Genomic DNA, 18,576 nt, shown 5'->3' on the forward strand with positions numbered 1-18,576 from the left:
CCTCTACTTCACTTTCACTCCTCCCTCTTTTCCTCTACTTCACTTTCACTCCTCCCTCTTTTCCTCTACTCACTTTCATCCTCCCTCTTTTCCTCTACTTCACTTTCACTCCTCTTTCTCTACTTCACTTTCACCTCCCTCTTTTGTCTACTTCACTTTCACTCCTCCCTCTTTTCGTCTACTTCACTTTCACTCCTCCCTCTTTTTGTCTACTTCACTTTCACTCCTCCCTCTTTTCATCTACTTCACTTTCACTCCTCCCTCTTTTCCGTCTACTTCACTTTCACTCCTCCCTCTTTTCATCCCTTTCACTTCTACTTTTAACAACTGTTTTTTCAAGAGAAAATGAAAGTGTTAAACACATAGTGGTGAACAGCTTATGAAACAAAATTCAAAAAAGTGCTGAATATTGAAAAGTCATTTTACTTCTACACGGCTACAAAGCACCCTTTTTTTTGAGAGTTGTGATCCTGTTTCGCACATAGTTTTTCAGGCCAGTCCATGTTCGCTCCTTCAAAGCCTCTGGCTCTGCTTCAATGCATCTTTCACAGTCTTGCTTACCAGGAACTTTGCATGTCTTGATGAACCTCATCATGTGCCTTTCTATTGCTTTTACCTCAATGTCCTCCCATTTTCTTTTTGGAGCCTTTAAAGAACCTGAAAAAATAAGGAAATAAAGTTTTAAATCAGAACCAATCATGACATATTGTAATCTGTAGATTATTAGAAAATGTGAAAAGCCCTCAGATGCTTATTGCTCAGGGATGCCAACTGCTTACATTTCAGGAAAATTCCCAGCTTTGAAACCAAAATCAGTCACCTACATGATGTGTGTTTGAAAGAGTTTGTGTCGAGTGAGGATGGGGCCCAAATGGCCAATGGCAGTTAGTAATATTTGTGCTATTCTTTGACGATCTGACAGGAGTGCAGTTTTCGATAAACAGCTGAGAATAAGGTGAGGCTGCCTATGATCACATAATAGTATTAACACAATAATATTAATCTTCTGCTAAAGGTGCTGTTTCTCTCCTGGTAATGTTGTAATTAAAAATGACAAACAAAATTATCACGTTACCGTATGGGATTAATTAGTAAATTGTTCTTAATCGTGAGTAATGCATTTACCGTTGTGTTCTGATGTCCCAGTGTGTATACTGGGAGGACTTTTATAATGACGTCTATGTTGTGTGGCGCTAGATGACGCCACCAATCCAATGTTACTTTCAGTTTTTTCCTGCCTTTCCACAGGTGTGAATGTGGGTTAATACACACAAGGTTTTTTAATAATACTCTTTTACAAGTGGTGTATGCTTTTTTGAAACACTAAGTTTGAGTCATTGCAGTTTATATTGGTTATAATGATGCAAGTTCCTTGTGGCAATTCATGAGCATATGTTAACCGCTATTTACCCTTTCATTTGCATAATAGTGCACATATTCATGAACGTGGCTGTATGGTTGCTGTGCAAAACCAAAAAAGAAAGCCATATACTTCCAACTGATTAATATTGTGGAGGATGAGTGTTAAAGAGATTTAATGCCCATTTTAGGACTGCACAATATATTTAATTTATTGATATATCAAGGGCTTGCAAAAATTACATTATTTTAATACTTTAACTTTCATGATGACTTTTTCTTACACAATTCCCACATTGAATGAAGTCACAACAATTGGATCAAAAAATAAAAATAGACTCATTCAGAATATCCCACAATATGCTGAAATTAACTATATTCATTTATTTTACAAAGCAAATACAAATAATTGCATTTTGATATCAATCGTAAATGGCATAAATAAATACAGTCAGGTCCATAAATATTGGGACATGGACACAATTCGAATCTGTTTGGCTCTATACACCACCACAATGGATTTGAAATGAAACGAACAAGATGTGCTTTAACTGCAGACTTTCAGCTTTAATCTGAGGGTATTTATCAGGTGAGCGGTGTAGGAATTACAACAGTGTGCATATGTGCCTCCCACTTTTGAGGGACCAAAAGTAATGGGACAGATTAACAATCATAAATCAAACTTTCACTTTTTAATACTTGGTTGCAAATCCTTTGCAGTCAATTACAGCCTGAAGTCTGGAACGCATAGACATCACCAGACACTGGGTTTCATCCCTGGTGATGCTCTGCCAGGCCTCTACTGCAACTGTCTTCAGTTCCTGCTTGTTCTTGGGGCATTTTCCCTTCAGTTTTTTCTTCAGCAAGTGAAATGCATGCTCAATCGGATTCAGGTCAGGTGACTGACTTGGCCATTGCATAACACTCCACTTCTTTCCCTTGAAAAACGCTTTGGTTGCTTTCGCAGTATGCTTCTGGTCATTGTCCATCTGTACTGTGAAGCTCGTCCAATGAGTTCTGAAGCATTTGGCTGAATATGAGCAGATAATATTGCCCGAAACACTTCAGAATTCATCCTGCTGCTTTTGTCAGCAGTCACATCGTCAATAAATACAAGAGAACCAGTTCCATTGGCAGCCATACATGCCGACGCCATGACACTACCACCACCATGCTTCACTGATGAGGTGGTATGCTTTGGATCATGAGCAGTTCCTTTCCTTCTCCATACTCTTCTCTTCCCATCACTCTGGTACAAGTTGATCTTTGTCTCATCTGTCCATAGGATGTTGTTCCAGAACTGTGAAGGCTTTTTTAGATGTTGTTTGCAAACTCTAATCTGGTCTTCCTGTTTTTGAGGCTCACCAATGGTTTACATCTTGTGGTGAACCCACTGTATTCACTCTGGTGAAGTCTTCTCTTGATTGTTGACTTTGACACACATACACCTACCTCCTGGAGAGTGTTCTTGATCTGGCCAACTGTTGTGAAGGGTGTTTTCTTCACCTGGGAAAGAATTCTTCGGTCATCCACCACAGTTGTTTTCCTGTGGTCTTCCGGGTCTTTTGGTGTTGCTGAGCTCACCTGTGCGTTCTTTCTATTTAAGAATGTTCCAAACAGTTGATTTGGCCACACCTAATGTTTTTGCTATCTCTCTGATGGGTTTGTTTTGATTTTTCAGCCTAATGATGGCTTGCTTCACTGATAGTGACAGCTCTTTGGCTCTTATAGTGAGAGTTGACAGCAACAGATTCCAAATGCAAATAGCACACTTGAAATGAACTCTGGACCTTTTATCTGCTCCTTGTAAATGGGATAATGAGGGAATAACACACACCTGGCCATGGAACAGCTGAGTAGCCAATTGTCCCATTACTTTTGGTCCCTTAAAAAGTGGGAGGCACATATACATACTGTAGTAATTCCTACACCGCTCACCTGATTTGGATGTAAATACCCTCAAATTAAAGCTGAAAGTCTGCAGTTAAAGCACATCTTGTTCGTTTCATTTCAAATCCATTGTGGTGGTGTATAGAGCCAAAAAGATTTGAATTGTGTCGATGTCCCAATATTTATGGACCTGAATGTATATTGTAAGTGACCTGCATGCAATTTGGAACAAAAGACAACTTTGTGATCTCTGGGATAGATCGTAAATACTGTAGGCACCAATGCTCTTTTTGGGAAACACAGCCCTGATCTTTCCCATTATACATTTTAAAATTAATTTCAATTTAAAAGGTAAAATTTTAGCACTTTCAAAATCAGTGATTATTCATGATTAATGATGTAAAATTATGTGATTCATCACGATTAAAACTTTTAATTGACCGACAGCACTAGTTGTAATAAAAAACACAAGATTGTGTCATATTCTTATAAACAGCATTGTTTTATACTATGCATATGTTCTGTGATTAATGAATACAATTGTAATTACATAAAAAAAAGATGTGTGAAAATATAGAAGCCGAACAAAAGCCAGCAAAACAGCTGAAACCTTACTGAATGTACATTTAAATCATTTACTTTCTTTAAACTTGCAGTCTATTTTCTCTAAAGAAAGCCCAGAGGCATACCCCAAGATATAAAACAACCTTTTACTTCCGAACTGGCCTCCCTGATTGTTGTCTTTAGTTAATATAAAAGTAATTCTTGGTGATTAAATGATTGGTTAAAACTTTGCTTACTTTGATCCTTTTGTGATCCAGACAGTTGAGCCGTCTCTTCTGGGGATGCTGACTGAGATGGGTCGCTGCAATCCTCCTCATCACTTGACATATCATTAACGAGGGGTTCAAATTGTTCTAAAAGAAAGCATTGATGAATGAAAATATAATATCATCATAGCATCATACTTTCAAATGTAATTTTTTTTCTTACATTTTCTGTCAAAAAACTTGCATAGACAAAAATATTAGCATAGACATGCAAGCATGCTCATACCATTTGGGTCAATTTCAATCTCATCAAGCGTCTTTCCTTTGAAGTCTGAGAGTGTTCCCTTTTCCATTGCTAACAAGACCTTGCTCATCTTTGCCAGCTGCAGCGTCCCCTCCGGTAAGCGGTAATATTGTCTGTGGATTCTGATATCATGACCGAGGAAATCAGCCAATTGATCTGCTTCGTTCTCATCAAGGTTCAAGATTTTTGACATGGTTGCTATGTGTTTCCTCAGCTTAGTTGATGACAGTGCTTCTGGATTCTTTATGCCACATTCCTGAGCAGCTCTGTAAATGCACTCTCCTCCTCGGTATGCAGGCATTGCTCCTGATCTGGCAAACAGAAAAGGATTCTCAGCTGGGACTTCACAAACCTCACGTGTTTCAACAAGCAGCTCCATGGCAGAAACCATTGAAGGCTTGAGAAGCACAGGAACCTTTCTCCCTCGTTTACCACGGATCTCAACTCGGGTGAAGTGCAGACACAACTTTCTCTCGAACTCCGAAAGACAGATCGCTAGGTCTTCATGTAGCTCAGAAGAATCCCTGCTTTTAAAAGCTGCCAAAAGCATTCGTGATACCTCACCTTCTCTTCTTCTGTTGAACAGGATGACTTGCGTCAATGTGACCTTAGCAAGAGCTGAATAGCTTTTTGCCGATGGGCAGTTTCTGAGCTTGCTTAGGAACTGTTTGTGTTTCTTTTCCAGATGTGCATGCAGAACTTTGACATCTTGAGTGAAAGGAATGATCTGAGGCGTGTTCCACTTGGCTTCTTTTAAAGTAGTTAAAGCACCAGCAGAAATGTATTCGTTCCATCTTGCCTGGTGTATTTTTCTGAAGTCTCGAGCACACTCAGCACGTTGATGGTCTCCGTACATCATGGCATTGCTCTCAACAATACTACAGATCTTGTTTAAAGAATGACCAAGTTTGAGAGCTAGAGAGGGAATGCGGTAGCAGTTTTTCTCTTCATCATAGCCAGATACAACTTTAACAGCTGAAATGACTTGTTTGAAATTTGCTGGAATGATGAAGTCCACCATAGATCTTAGCCGAGTAATCTTCCTTGCTTCAAGAAGAAGTCTGCCAACTTCTCTCATCTTCTGTCTGATGTAGTCATGTTTATTAACATCAGATCCCATCCTATTAAACATGTGCTCCCCAGTTGCATGATGCAGCAGTCAGAGTGAACAACACGGGAAACTTCATCATAGTTCATAATGGAAAGTATATTCTTTAAACCTTTGCTCACTTCTAAACCAACTGGAGTTTTCAGAGCGCAGAGTGATCGGACTCTTTTCCTGCCCTTGGATTCATCATCTTTAGGTTTCAGAGGACAGTTCTTTAAATGTTTCCAAAGGCTACGCTTGTTGTAAAGCCCTTGGCAGTAAACACAGTGAATGAAATCCTTGGCTTTTTGCTCTCTTTTGGACGGTAGCAGGCAACCATCTCTCCATGTCCATTTCTTGCCACATCTGTGTTGTGGGCAAAGTTGCCCCTTTTCTAAGGAGGTTTAACTGGATTCGCCTCTCTTTAGAATGTTTTGGAAACGCAACTGCCTTTGCAACGCCCACTTCATTGCGATGGACAGATTCAAGGTGTCTTGCCATTTTTGAAAAAGGCTTAGAGCAATAAAGACAATACTGCTTCTTCTATATGACTTGCGATCCTGCACAGGTGATGGCATTGATTGAATAAAAGACCTATCTTCAGAAGAGGGGTCTGTCTCTTTGGTTTTGCATTGCACTTTAGCATTTGGTGATGGTGTTGTCACGCCTGTGTCTGATGAACTGCTTGTATCTTTATAGCTTTGTGAAAAAGGTGAAGTTGGATTTTTCAGAGAACTTTTGACCATACCTTTTCCAGAAGTCTTTTCATTAGCTTCATCTAAGCTACTTTCAACCATGCTATATCCAGAAGCACTATCATCTGATTCGTCTGAGCTGCTCTTGGGTACATAGTCAACATCGCTGTAGTCTGTAACATCTGAATCACTGAGGGCTTTCCATGAGTACTGAAAAAGAGAACAACACATGATGAAAATAAGGATGTACAATTTCAGTAAGTTTCAGTGCTCAAATAAGGGGAGTGAACTTTTAAATAAGATAAGGTGTTAGTAGTCTATGGGCATTATGTGGTTTCTGTAAATCTAATTAGCATTGTACTGTGGTTACTTAAGTGTAATGACAAGCAAGACACTCTTTCAGGTTATCATACAAGCATTAAAAATGCTGCATAGCATGTCACGTACCTCTCACATAATTTCTCTAATAATCTAAAATGCCCTTCTTTGGAGAGTAATATGTGATTGGAATTTGAGTGCACAAAAATTTTTATCAAATAATTATGGTTGGACATTTATGTAATAATAGTGACTTATCTTAATAGAGATATTAAGACTGGGTGGCCGTTTCATCTCCACGTATATACTGTATATATTTATATAGAAATAAAGTGTCAACTGGTGGAGATTTTTTATATTGTTAATATCATTGTATGTAAATATCTAATGCTTCACCTGGTTGCACTGACAGACAAACATGCAGAAAGATGAACACACAAAATGCGGGACAGCATTGAATTTGATCATTCGCAAGAGGAATGTATTTTTATATAAAAATGTGCCGTTTTCTCATGTTCTCACTAGGGCTGGTTTATAGGATGATTTAATTGTATATCGATGAATAGAGCTGGGTAGTTTCCAAATATTTTAAACAGTATCCCATTTACCATGATTTTAAAAACGTGCTAATCGAAAATTAAACAATTAAAATCATTTCGGATTTTAGAGACAGGCTGTGTCAATTTTCATTGCTCTGTTGATTGTCGACATGTTCTCTAAATAGAATCAGCGGATGACATCAACGGATGATCACTTTTGCACTGATATTCCTGGCCAAATTGAGAACAGATACTAAGGATGTCTGCATACTATTTACATGTCACAGCAAGCATTGTCCTACATAAAGACATTGGAGTAAGCCATGTGGATGAATCTGCTTGTTTTAGGTGCTTATGCCTCAAGTTGGCTGGAGTTTGTTTTGTGGAATATTTCTTACAGGACATTGGAGTGAGTTTGACTGCACAAAGAACTGAATAGATGCTTTGTGCAGGTTCCGCTAGCGGCTGGAGCTTGTTTTGTGCAGGCCCAGACCTTCAAGACAATTAAGTGGATGAATCTACACTTTTTTTGTGTGTTTATTCCGCTTATGGGCTGGAGTTTGTTTTATAGATGATCTTCTGATGTGTAATTCTGTTTAAAAAAAATTGTGTGGAAGCACCGGACTTGAGCAATCTGATGGCAAGTTTGTCGCAGGGACTATCAGTAGGCGTACATGGACTGTTTGAGTTTAGAGGGATGGACACCAATTGGTGATGTTGTGCGTAGGGTTAATGCACATGTTTTTCTTTTTTTTGCTGGGGAAAGTTCGGGGTTGATTGTTGCACCAATGTGGAATGTGGTCTTTATAATTACATTTTTATCTAATTTCTCTACTATGTTAATGTCAAATACTAATATGAGTGGATTGTCACTCTCACATGGAATGTGAATGGTTGGGACACCCCATAAAAAGAAGGAAGGTTATTTATTTTCTTAAAAACGTAAGAAATAGGATATAGTGTTTCTTAAAGAAACACAAGTTTTCTGCAGGAAGCTGAACATTTTGGGAAGATATGGGATGGACATGTTTTCTTTAGTGCTGGCTCGAGTAAGAGCAGGGGAGTCATTACATTGATAAGTAAACATCTACAATTCAAATGTCTCCAACGGATTAAAGTTAAATTAGAGTCATTATTTTTTTTTTTGAAATTCAGGGGCAAAGGTTGATTTTGGCTAATATTTCTGCACATAACAATGTGCATTATAACAATATAATGTTGGGAGGAGACTTTAATCTGTTGATGGATTCAGTCCTTGATCATAGTAAAGGAAAAGTGTGTAAGTCCCCTAGAGCAACATCTACGCTTCAGAGGATGTGTACAAATCTTGGTCTTACAGATATTTGGAGACTTTTGAACCCATATGGTAGGGTCTATACATTTGAATCCATATGGTAGGGACTATACATCTTAGTCTCTGATCACACTCTGGTGAGTTTAAAGGTGTTGCCACATACAGAGAAAAAAAAAAAAGAATATAGTTGGTGTTTTAATGTTTCCCTTTTGCAAAATTCTGAGTTCCAACTAATTTTAAAGTCCGAAATCATTGTTTATATGGAGTCCAACTGGTCCTCATTATCTTCTGTGGGCGTGGCTTGTAGACACTTAAGGCATTTCTTAGGGGTCGGATCATACAGTATGCCTCATTCATCAAAAAATCCAAAGCATGAGAACTCGTGGAGTTGGAGGGGAATATTAAAAGTGCCGAGGCAGAGCTGAAGCGCCAAATGTCGTCTGATGGCCTCAGAGAATTGACCCGATTGAAATACAGATATAATACTATTTTGTCATACTTTGAGTCGGGGACAAAGCAGGGAAGCTTTTGGCTAGATATATAAAGGAAAGAGTCTTTTTCTACCATTCCCTCAATTAAATCTGCTGCTGGTGAAATATTTACCATTGATATTAATAATACTTTTAAAGAAATCTATCTTGATCTTTATAGTTCCATGTTTTCGCTCTACTGATGAAGATATTAGAAATTTTGTGGAACCATTAGATCTCCCTAAACTGTTGACTGAGCAAACATTTTTTATTGATTCTGGAGATAAACTTGGAGGAGCTTGGCGAGGTAATTAAGCCCTTACCTACAGGCAAGGCTCTGGGGTCTAAATTCTATTTAACTGGTCTAAATCTGAAACTTTGGCTCTGACAGCATACTGCCCAGTAAACAGCTTTTCATCTGACATCTTTCAGTGGCCCAAACAGGGCATTTAGTATTTGGGTATTTTATTCCCAGCAAATTTATGTGAATTTATGTTAATTTTGACCATTTAAAAAAAATTTGAGGGATGTGGGCAGGTGGGGTATGTTGGTTAATTGTATATGTTTTTAAGTCATCAAGTATTTTATTTGGACTGTTTGTTTATATGCGTGTCTGTTGTTATTTTATGTTTGACCACTGGAATGTATGTGTGGTTGCAGGTGGTGGGGGGGTACATAAATGTTAAAAGTTGTTTAAATTGAGTTCTATTTCATTTTTAGGAGGCAGTAACTGCATTACCCAAGCATAAAACAAACACAAATTAATGTGCATGTACCAGAAGCTAAACTGGTATGGCGACATCCACAGATTGTCTACTAAATGTGTATACCCACCTCCCTTAATGAGACAGGCTCAGGTTCCTGTGATAAGCCATTCCCTGCGGTGGATGCAGCACAGGGCAAAGGTGATGAGGATTGCGGCACATTAAGTGGTGAATGTGATGGTGTATCAGATGTGCATACTTCAGTGGGTGACGGGGACAGCTGGAAAACATAATCAGAAGTAATATCATATGGACTAAATGAAAGGCTCAAAAGTACCAAAAAAGCACCTGTAAAGAAATTGAGGTGTTAATTATTTGTGATGCGTCTGTGTTCATATATATTACTCACCGAGCAATCTTTTGTGACAGCTGTTTAGTGACCTGATCATGCAATAGCTTGAGATGTTTCTTTTCACTCTCATTCCTCTCAGTCTCTGCTCTTTTAAAGCGATTATAACAATCTTCATGATGTTGTCGCAACTTTGACATTCTTGATTGAAACCGCTGCTGTAGATATAAAAGAGGTATTTAGCTTAAGCCAAGAGTAAAATATACATTGTCAATGTTAAAAACTGTGGCACCTAAAGACATTTAAGCATCACTGAGGTGAGCCAAAAGGTAAGATGTATGTTTTGTTAATTTAACGAAGTTGTTTTATTTTTGGTAAGCACTGCTCTGGTATAGTTGAGGGAAAAGTGAGGACAAGTCAAAGAAATTTGGTATCACTTCTCACTTGACTTGTTAACACTTACATTAAGCGTCGTGGAAGGGAAGAATGTGACCAGAAGTGAAGATTATCATAACTTTTTAATTCTGTTATTTTCTTATAAACATCATTAATTTAGCTTGGGAAGACATTAATGGCCGGACTGCAGTTGTGTCGATTACATTGGGACTATCAAAATTTGGTACCTGTTGACTTGCATTGTACTGGACCTACAGAGCTGAGATATTCTTCTAAAAATCTTTATTTGTGTTCTGCTGAAGAAAGAAAGTCATATTCATCTGTGATGGCATGAATATAATGAAAGAATTGTTATTTTAGGGTAAACTACTCCTTTAAGAGTTAGTTATATTGTTTTAATGCATTGTAAAATCCGGCCTCTAAGCTTCAAAATTACCCATTTTGTCATTACAAGGAGTGAAGCAGAATTAACTGTACTTACCGATTTCTGTGGGCCCAAACTGCTGACTGATTTTACATCACTGGATTCTGTTGACGGTTCATTTAAAGACTGGAGAAATATGAGACCATAAAACACATTAGCAATTAATGACAGGAAAAAGGCATCATATATTGCTGCTTATGAATTCTAGCATTTTCTTTATGGTACCTTGGCTCTCCACGGCCAGTCCGAGTCGCCATAGTTGTAAGTGATTTCTTCACCTGGTAAAATGTCTCGTACAGCAAATAGACAAAGATGAGGCTTTTTCTTCACTTCAACAGTTCTCATTTTGCAAGTTGGATTTTTGTGCTCATCGTTGACAAGTCTTCCCAGGGACTTGTCTTCCTTGGATGCATCCATACTATATAAACACACACACTTACCATTAAATGTATGCAAGACATATACAGAAGTGTTTTTCACATCTACAGTCTGTTTTATATTAAAGGCACAGTTCACTATAATTCTCTCATCATTTACTCGCCCTCATATGACTTTCTGTCTCCTGTGGTAATCATTTTTGACGTGTTTTGGTCCTTACAATGTAAGCCAATGGAGTCCAAAGCTTTCAAGCTCAAAAAGGTTATAAAGGGAAAACATACAGCTGCTCAAAAAAATTTAATATTGTGGAAAATTCATTCAAAAAGTGGAACTTTCTATATTCTAGATTCATTTCACATAAAAAATTATTGTTGCAATCTTGATGATTACTGCTTACAGCTCATAGAAATAAAAAATCCAGTATCTCAATATATTAGAATACAGAATTTATAATACAGAAATATCAACCTGAGAAGAGTTTTAATCAGCTAATTAACTCAAAACACCTGCAAAGGTTTCCCGAGCCTTTAATCTCCGTCTGGTTCAGTACACACAACCACAATCATGGGGAAGACTGGTGACTTGACAGTTGTCCAGACGACACTCATTGACATCCTCCACTAGGAGGGTAAGCCACAGAAGGTCATTGCTGAATGAGTGCTGTTCCATTCCAAGACCAGAGACAACGCCAGAACCGTCTTACCTGGGTTAAAGGAGAAGAACTGGACCGTTGCTCAGTGGAGAGGCCAGTGTGAAGTTTCCACAGTCAGTGATGATATGGGGTGCCATGTCATCTGCTGGTGTTGGTCCACTGTTTTCTCTCAAGTCGAGAGTCAATTCAGCCGTCTACCAGGATATTTTAGAGCAATTCATGCTTCCATCTGCTGACAAGGTTTTTGGAGATGCTGATTTCCTTTTCCAGCAGGACTTGGCACCTGCCCACAGAGCCAGAACTACAAGTAACTGGTTTTCTAACAATGGTATTACTGTGCCCAACAATACAGACAAGCTGATGGCCGCTATCAAAGCATCCTGTGCTTCCAGAACACCTCGGCAGTGCCACAGACAGATTGCCTCCATGCCACGCCACATTGATGCAATAATTTGTGCAAAAAGAGCCCTGACCAAGTATTGAGTGCATAAATTAAAATACTTTTCAGAAGGTTGACATTTCTGTATTATAAATTCTTTATTCTAATATTTTGAGATACTGGATTTTTTATTTCCATGAGCTGTAAGCTGTAATTATCAACATTAAAACCAAAAAAAAAAATTTCATGTGTAAGGAATCTAGAATATATGAAAGTTCCAATTTTTAACTTTTCCATGATATTCACATTTTTTTAGATGCACCTGTACCTCTCAAGTGTTTAGTCCATGTCTTCTGAAGTGATAAAATTAGCTTTGGGTGAGAATTCAACCCAAATATGTCATTATTCTCTATAAATCCTCCGCTGTAGTTCATGAGAGAAGCTGGTTTACGGTTGTTTGCACTTGACACATGTGCAGAGCACTCTACATTTCAAATGTGAAAGGAGTTATTCATTAATAAAGATTTATAGGGAATGATGACTTAAATTGGGAGTCAGATAGAATAAGAATGAGTAAATGATGAGAGAATGATCATTATTGGTAAAATTGGCCCTTTTACTCTCTTGAAGAAAAAGATCTCTTTGAGCTTCCCTGCTACATCAAGTCAACAGTTCTTGATGTACTTACCACCAATATTTTCCATGCCACTGAAAATCAAACAAGAATGTGCTCTCAGTTTCAGTGTAGTTTTTAGTTCGTTCAAGACTCTCCTTTGAACTCAGAAGTTCACCTCTGTATTCAAGAACAAAGTCTCCTCTGCAGAAAGATTCAGTGGTGAAAACGCCACGGCCTAAAGCAGAAAAAAACATTATTTTGATTACTGTTACAGGGTGTCTGCAATCTCATTTAATAAGTAAAAATGGAAATATCTGAAATGTACTAACATTTTACTAATTCAACAGTTCAGCTGCAATACAAAAGTAATCCAAAGTACTTATATTTGAATTGTCTTGCCTTTATATTTGCTGATGTACTGCTCTTGAAGACCAGGCTTTTCAGTTTCAAATATGATGTTATCTTCAGCATCCTGCTGAGGTCTTCTACGTCTTTTACGGATAGCCAGCATGCTGAATTCCACACATAGGGCAATTTTCATGAGGGAAAAAACGATTATATAAAATTAATGGAATAAACAAGCATAATTACAATGTAAAAAATATCTTAGAAAGAATTGTTCAATCAAAAAAGAGAGAGAGAGAGAGAGAGAGAGAGAGAGAGAGAGAGAGAGAGAGAGAGAGACTCCAAATTAAATAATGACAGAATGTTGATTTACATTGGGGTTTAATCCCACTGGTCACAACTGTGATCACACTTTGCTTCCATGTTTGTGGAGTATTACAGTAAGAGGTAAGATATAAATAATGATATACACCAAACTATTTCATTTCTACTTCACCACAGAAAGATAATGTCCTCAAAGCAAAATATGTTAAAATACAAATAGCAAATTTGGTACCTTAGGTACTGCTATTAATGCATTTCTAAGATTTACACTGAATTATATCCATCAATACACAAATGTGACTAGTGGGAAAGCACAAACTTAATTGGCTTAATTGTTTAATCGTCAACTTCATAATTAAACAGGTTCAACTAACAATTGACATGAAGAACACAAGTGAATACAACGCTAAACATCGATTTATTAGTCAAGAATCTCTTATTGTATATTTTTATGAAAAGACATCTTACCTTTTCTTCCTTAATGAGCGTGTTCAGTGTTGTCGTTCGCGGGAAAAACTGTCTTCGCTCCATTAGACGTCATTGTCACGTGTCTGAATTCCCGGGAAAACGAGGTTTGTCACGTGTTAAACTCGCAATGACACACATTCATACTAACGATTTCTGCCATATACGATATAAATAGTATGTTTAGTCTTGTAGGAAGCTTTTCTGAAATTAAATGTTTAGACAAATATTCTGATAACGTCTTTTTTTTCTTATTCTGATACAGATTTTGCCAACTATGTATTTTTATAGTGCAAACACAATACATTTAAATGCTAAAAATGCATAATCTCATGTTCTCATGAAAACTGACATTCTACCTTTCGTTTAGTTGAAAAAACGCCACATATCAAATGTCTTTCAAAACATAATTAATCTCATCGCGTTACTGTGTAGTGACGTCACTGCATCTCACGGTCAGCGCGAGAGCGCCCATCCCCCCCTTCAAGACTTTTCCGCGGGCAAATCAAGTGCTTCTGAGTGAAAGCAGAGTGGGGGAGGGGGTTAATTGAGGTGTCTCCAAACTTACACTTCACTTGCAATCTTATATTCTGTTCATTCTAATAAATCAATGGCATTTCCCATTAAATACAAAGTTAGAAAAGTGGCTATGTCTAGTAACATTTCTTTTTAATTGCTTTATTTACACAATAATTTAAATTATCAATATTCTTATGAGTATATCTACTTTATCTTTTTTGAGCACGTCTAATTTTCTTTCCCTTTTTGAGCATGTCTACTTTTCTTGCTTTTTTCAATTTTTTGAGCTGTGAAGTTTTTGCATGTGAAGTTTTGCTCTGGATAGGCAGCAGTGATCAGGTGTGTGGGGGAAGGGCAGCCTACACTGACCTGTATCTGATACACTGCACAAATATCTATCTTAAATCATCTTGATTTCTGATTCCCTTAAATACCATTATTGTAAGAAACTATGTAATATGGACATAACTTGGCTGATGGTTATTCTGCATCAAATCATCAAATTATTTTTATTTATTACTTAAAAATACATTTTCCAGCTTCATCACATTACTTTGTCACATGAAAAGCAGCATATACAGTCCCCTTGCGATACATAAATAAAATAATCTACTTTTAAGGGTTAGGTAAGAATTCAAATGAGATTTGCTTCAAGACAGTAAATTGTATATATGTATGTGTGTATATATATATATATATAATAAAGTGCTCCTCTGTGGAGATCATCAAGAGCACCAAATTCCTTGGTGTTCACCAGGCGGAGAACCTCATCTGGTCCCACAACACCAACTCTATTACCAAGAAAGCCCAGCAGTGTCTCTACTTTCTTCGAAGTCTGAGGAAAGCACATCTCCCACCCCCCATCCTCACAACATTCTATAGAGGGACTATTGAGAGCATCCAGCTGCATCACTGCCTGGTTTGGGACTTGCACCATTTTGGACCGCAAAGCCCTGCAGAGGATAGTGAGGACAGCTGAGAAGATCATCGGGGGTCTGTTTTCCCTCCATCAAAGACCTTTACACTAAACGCTGCATCCAGAAAAAGCAACCAACATTGTGGATGATCCACACTCCCCTCACATAAACTATTCACCTTTCTGCCGTCTGGCAAGAGGTACCGAAGCATTCGGGCCCACACGGCCAGACTGTGTAACAGCTTCTTCCCCAAGCTATCAGACTCCTCAATACTCAGAGACTGGTACTAACTGTATATGGTAGAACGACAATAAAACCACATGACTTAACCTGAACATCACAGTGTAGTATGTCACTTTTTTTTTATTTACTGCAAGCCACTTTGCTTACCCTGGACATTGGTTTGAAAACTGGCTAAAAAGAAACACATTTATCAAGAAAGTCAGTCTATTTTTCTTTTTGAAGATGAAGGCTATTCCATGCACCACTACTTTAAAGAATAAAACAATCTGAATTAACAGAGAAATGGACAAGCCAGATGCACAACTAGTACACAAGTCCATCAGACTCTCTAGATAACTCCGCACAAATCCTAGACCTGTACATGCAAATACCAGTTTTATTCTGCAACATTTAGAAGAGAAGAATTTTAGGTAGACTTAAAAGAAAAAAAGTGCCTGACACTGGCTAATAGGAAAAAAGATAGAACATGCAATTTAAATAATGAACTGATAAATGATTAATCCATTCAAATGTCTCTATTCTGTACAAAGTTTGAGATGTTGAGCTGTTGTTAAACGTTTGACGATAAGGTGTTCACTTGAAGATCTAGAATAAACTGACTGCTAGGAATGCCTGAGGTGTCAATGCTGCAAGTGTAGGATTCTTGAACACAGCATTTATTTTAATTAAATTAGTCATTTTTAACAAAAATTTCTTTACTGCATTTCTTGTTAAATTTAAAGCATCTTTGATTAATAAAAGTATAATTTACTTACAAAAACATACAAAGTTCATAGTGATCCCAAACTTTTGAATAGTAGTTTATCTGTATACTTGTATCTAGTAATTTGTAAGTATACACATATCTATACTTATACAGTATATGCATACTTAGTGATATTGCACAATTGGTCACTGTACTTTTAAAAACTTTTTTATTTCATTTTTTTTGTATTGTATTTTTTCCTGCATTAAATAAATATTCAAAATAACCACTCCAGCAAAGGGTGCAATATTTCCTGTTAATTTCCACTTTTGGCTTTTGTAACATTGTACATCTTTAATCTAAAATGTTGCCACAGACATTTCACAAATGATTTGAACATTGATTATGATTTGAACAGTCAATATGGACAGGCTCTACACATCATTCAGAATAAATGTATTACCCCTCAGTTATGAAAAGCAATTAATTGTCAATCAGGCAGTCTGCACCTTCTCCCCTGCCAACAGTTTTTGTGACTTTTAGCTCCTGCAACAGGGGAACTTTTTACCCCCAATACTATCCTTGCCAAAATTCAATGTTTATTGAAAAACTTTTTATTTAATCACCTTCAACAAAACTCTTTTGTCTCAAAATACATAGAATCATTTCAGGTATTCTAATTTTCTACATCAATTTGCAGCATTTTTAAACATTATAGTTAGTGATTTTTTTTCACTAAATTATATTAAATTATAAATTATATTAGCTACATTAAAATAATAATAACAATAATAATAATAAAATAACAAAGCAGCCAAGTATGTCAACAGGAACAACAGGGAAATTAACTATTAAATAAGAATTGTGTTTAAAGTTAAGCTTCTCCTTGTAAAATAAATAGGGCTGGCCCATGGTAGTTGTTTCTTTTCATTCTTTTTCTTTGAAGTAAAAGTTAATATGCTAAATGATTTCCCTTTCGTCAGAAGTCTGTTATGGGTCTTGAAGGCACAGAACTAATGACACTGGGTCTAATTCTAGTTAGATATCAAGTTTATTTTCTGTTTCCAAAAGCTTTTGTAACTTATAACATGACCACGTACAATGTGTTTTAGCTACATTGGTGAAAATGAGGATTACAATAATGACTACAACTGTGTGATGTACAGTATGTAACAAAAGTGTTAATTTTGAATTGCTGTTGTTTGAATACACAATACATATTTTCAGACAGGGTTTCAAATGTCCTAAAATTTCTCAATATCAATTGCAGTCACTCCTCTACAGATTTAATCCTCTGTGTGATGAAATTAAACACAGCACCATAAAATAAACTAATAGTCATCCGTCTTGGTATTGAAAACAACATGTTCTAGTTAATAACGGTCGTATGCTGTATAATAATTTGATAGGAAACAAAAAGACAACTTGGCTGCTGGTTATTCTGCAATCAATTATTTAAATGTATTACTTAAGAATACATTTCCCAGCTTAATCACTTTGTCACATGAAAAGCAGCATATATCCCTTGCAATAAATAAATAAAATAATCTACTTTTAAGGGTTAGGTAAGAATTCAACTGAGATTTGCTTCAAGACAGTAAATTAATCTCCATGTCTTTTAATATAATTATAGTATATACACACATATACATATATATATATTTGTATATATATATTTGTGTGTGTGTACTGTGTATATATATATATATATATATATATATATATATATATATATATATATATATATATATATATAAATAACAAAGTGTTAATGAAAAATATAATAAGTGTTGTGCTGTTCATTGCTCGTCTCTGTACTGCTCTCATTGAGGCGGGGAGGGGTGCGGTGCTTCCCGCGCGGCTGAAAGATACCAAAATAATTGAAGTGGGGAATACAATGTTTAAAAAGATCACTAATAAAATCAAGCGATTTCGATTTTAACACATCCTTTACAGGCATATTTTCATTGAATACATCCAGGTGCATACACATACTAAAAACGTTAATAAATGTAAATATTTGTCCCCTTCTCTGAGAAGACAATGATTGCTTTGCAAAGACACGTGCTTATGTGTCGATCACCTTCCCTATTTTAAATATTGTTTATACATTTATCTTTAATAAACTAATATCTAAATTACAGTACAATCCAATTGACTGCACTGCATCGTTCGCGCCGCCTCCGTCTCGGTAATTCTCGGTAACTCTCGGTAAACGGGGGAGGGGGTAAACTCCGGTAGTGAAGTGGCAGAAAAGGATCGGGATTAGAAAAACATTTTGGACATACGATTTTAAATCTCCCAGTGCTTAACCAAAACCACTCTATTTTTATTTACTCACTAATTATTTACAATGCAATGTAAAATATAATGTGATTTATCCTTATATTCTTTCATGTAAATAAGAACTCTCCTTCCGCCATCTTTAAGGATGACGTAATTGGCTTCTGATTG

At 36.7% G+C, this 18,576-nt stretch overlaps 2 protein-coding genes across 2 annotated transcripts; both read right to left on the bottom strand.

Moving 5' to 3' along the window:
* Positions 1–266: 266 nt before the first annotated feature.
* Positions 267–5,411, bottom strand: LOC127642576 (uncharacterized). The gene is made up of 3 exons (XM_052125215.1): positions 4,306–5,411; positions 4,050–4,166; positions 267–657 (listed from the first exon to the last, which is right to left on the bottom strand). The coding sequence occupies exons 1-3, from the start codon at positions 5,399–5,401 to the stop codon at positions 437–439; spliced, it is 1,434 nt and encodes a 477-aa protein (XP_051981175.1). The 5' UTR covers positions 5,402–5,411; the 3' UTR covers positions 267–436.
* Positions 5,412–5,814: 403 nt separating this feature from the next.
* Positions 5,815–16,314, bottom strand: LOC127642575 (uncharacterized). Its single transcript, XM_052125214.1, has 8 exons — positions 13,762–16,314; positions 13,024–13,136; positions 12,697–12,859; positions 10,825–11,017; positions 10,657–10,725; positions 9,840–9,997; positions 9,561–9,756; positions 5,815–6,315 (listed from the first exon to the last, which is right to left on the bottom strand). The coding sequence occupies exons 2-8, from the start codon at positions 13,133–13,135 to the stop codon at positions 5,815–5,817; spliced, it is 1,392 nt and encodes a 463-aa protein (XP_051981174.1). The 5' UTR covers position 13,136; positions 13,762–16,314.
* Positions 16,315–18,576: the final 2,262 nt, after the last annotated feature.

Source organism: Xyrauchen texanus, unplaced genomic scaffold, assembly GCF_025860055.1.
Source record: "Xyrauchen texanus isolate HMW12.3.18 unplaced genomic scaffold, RBS_HiC_50CHRs HiC_scaffold_705, whole genome shotgun sequence".
NCBI classification, from domain to species: domain Eukaryota; kingdom Metazoa; phylum Chordata; class Actinopteri; order Cypriniformes; family Catostomidae; genus Xyrauchen; species Xyrauchen texanus.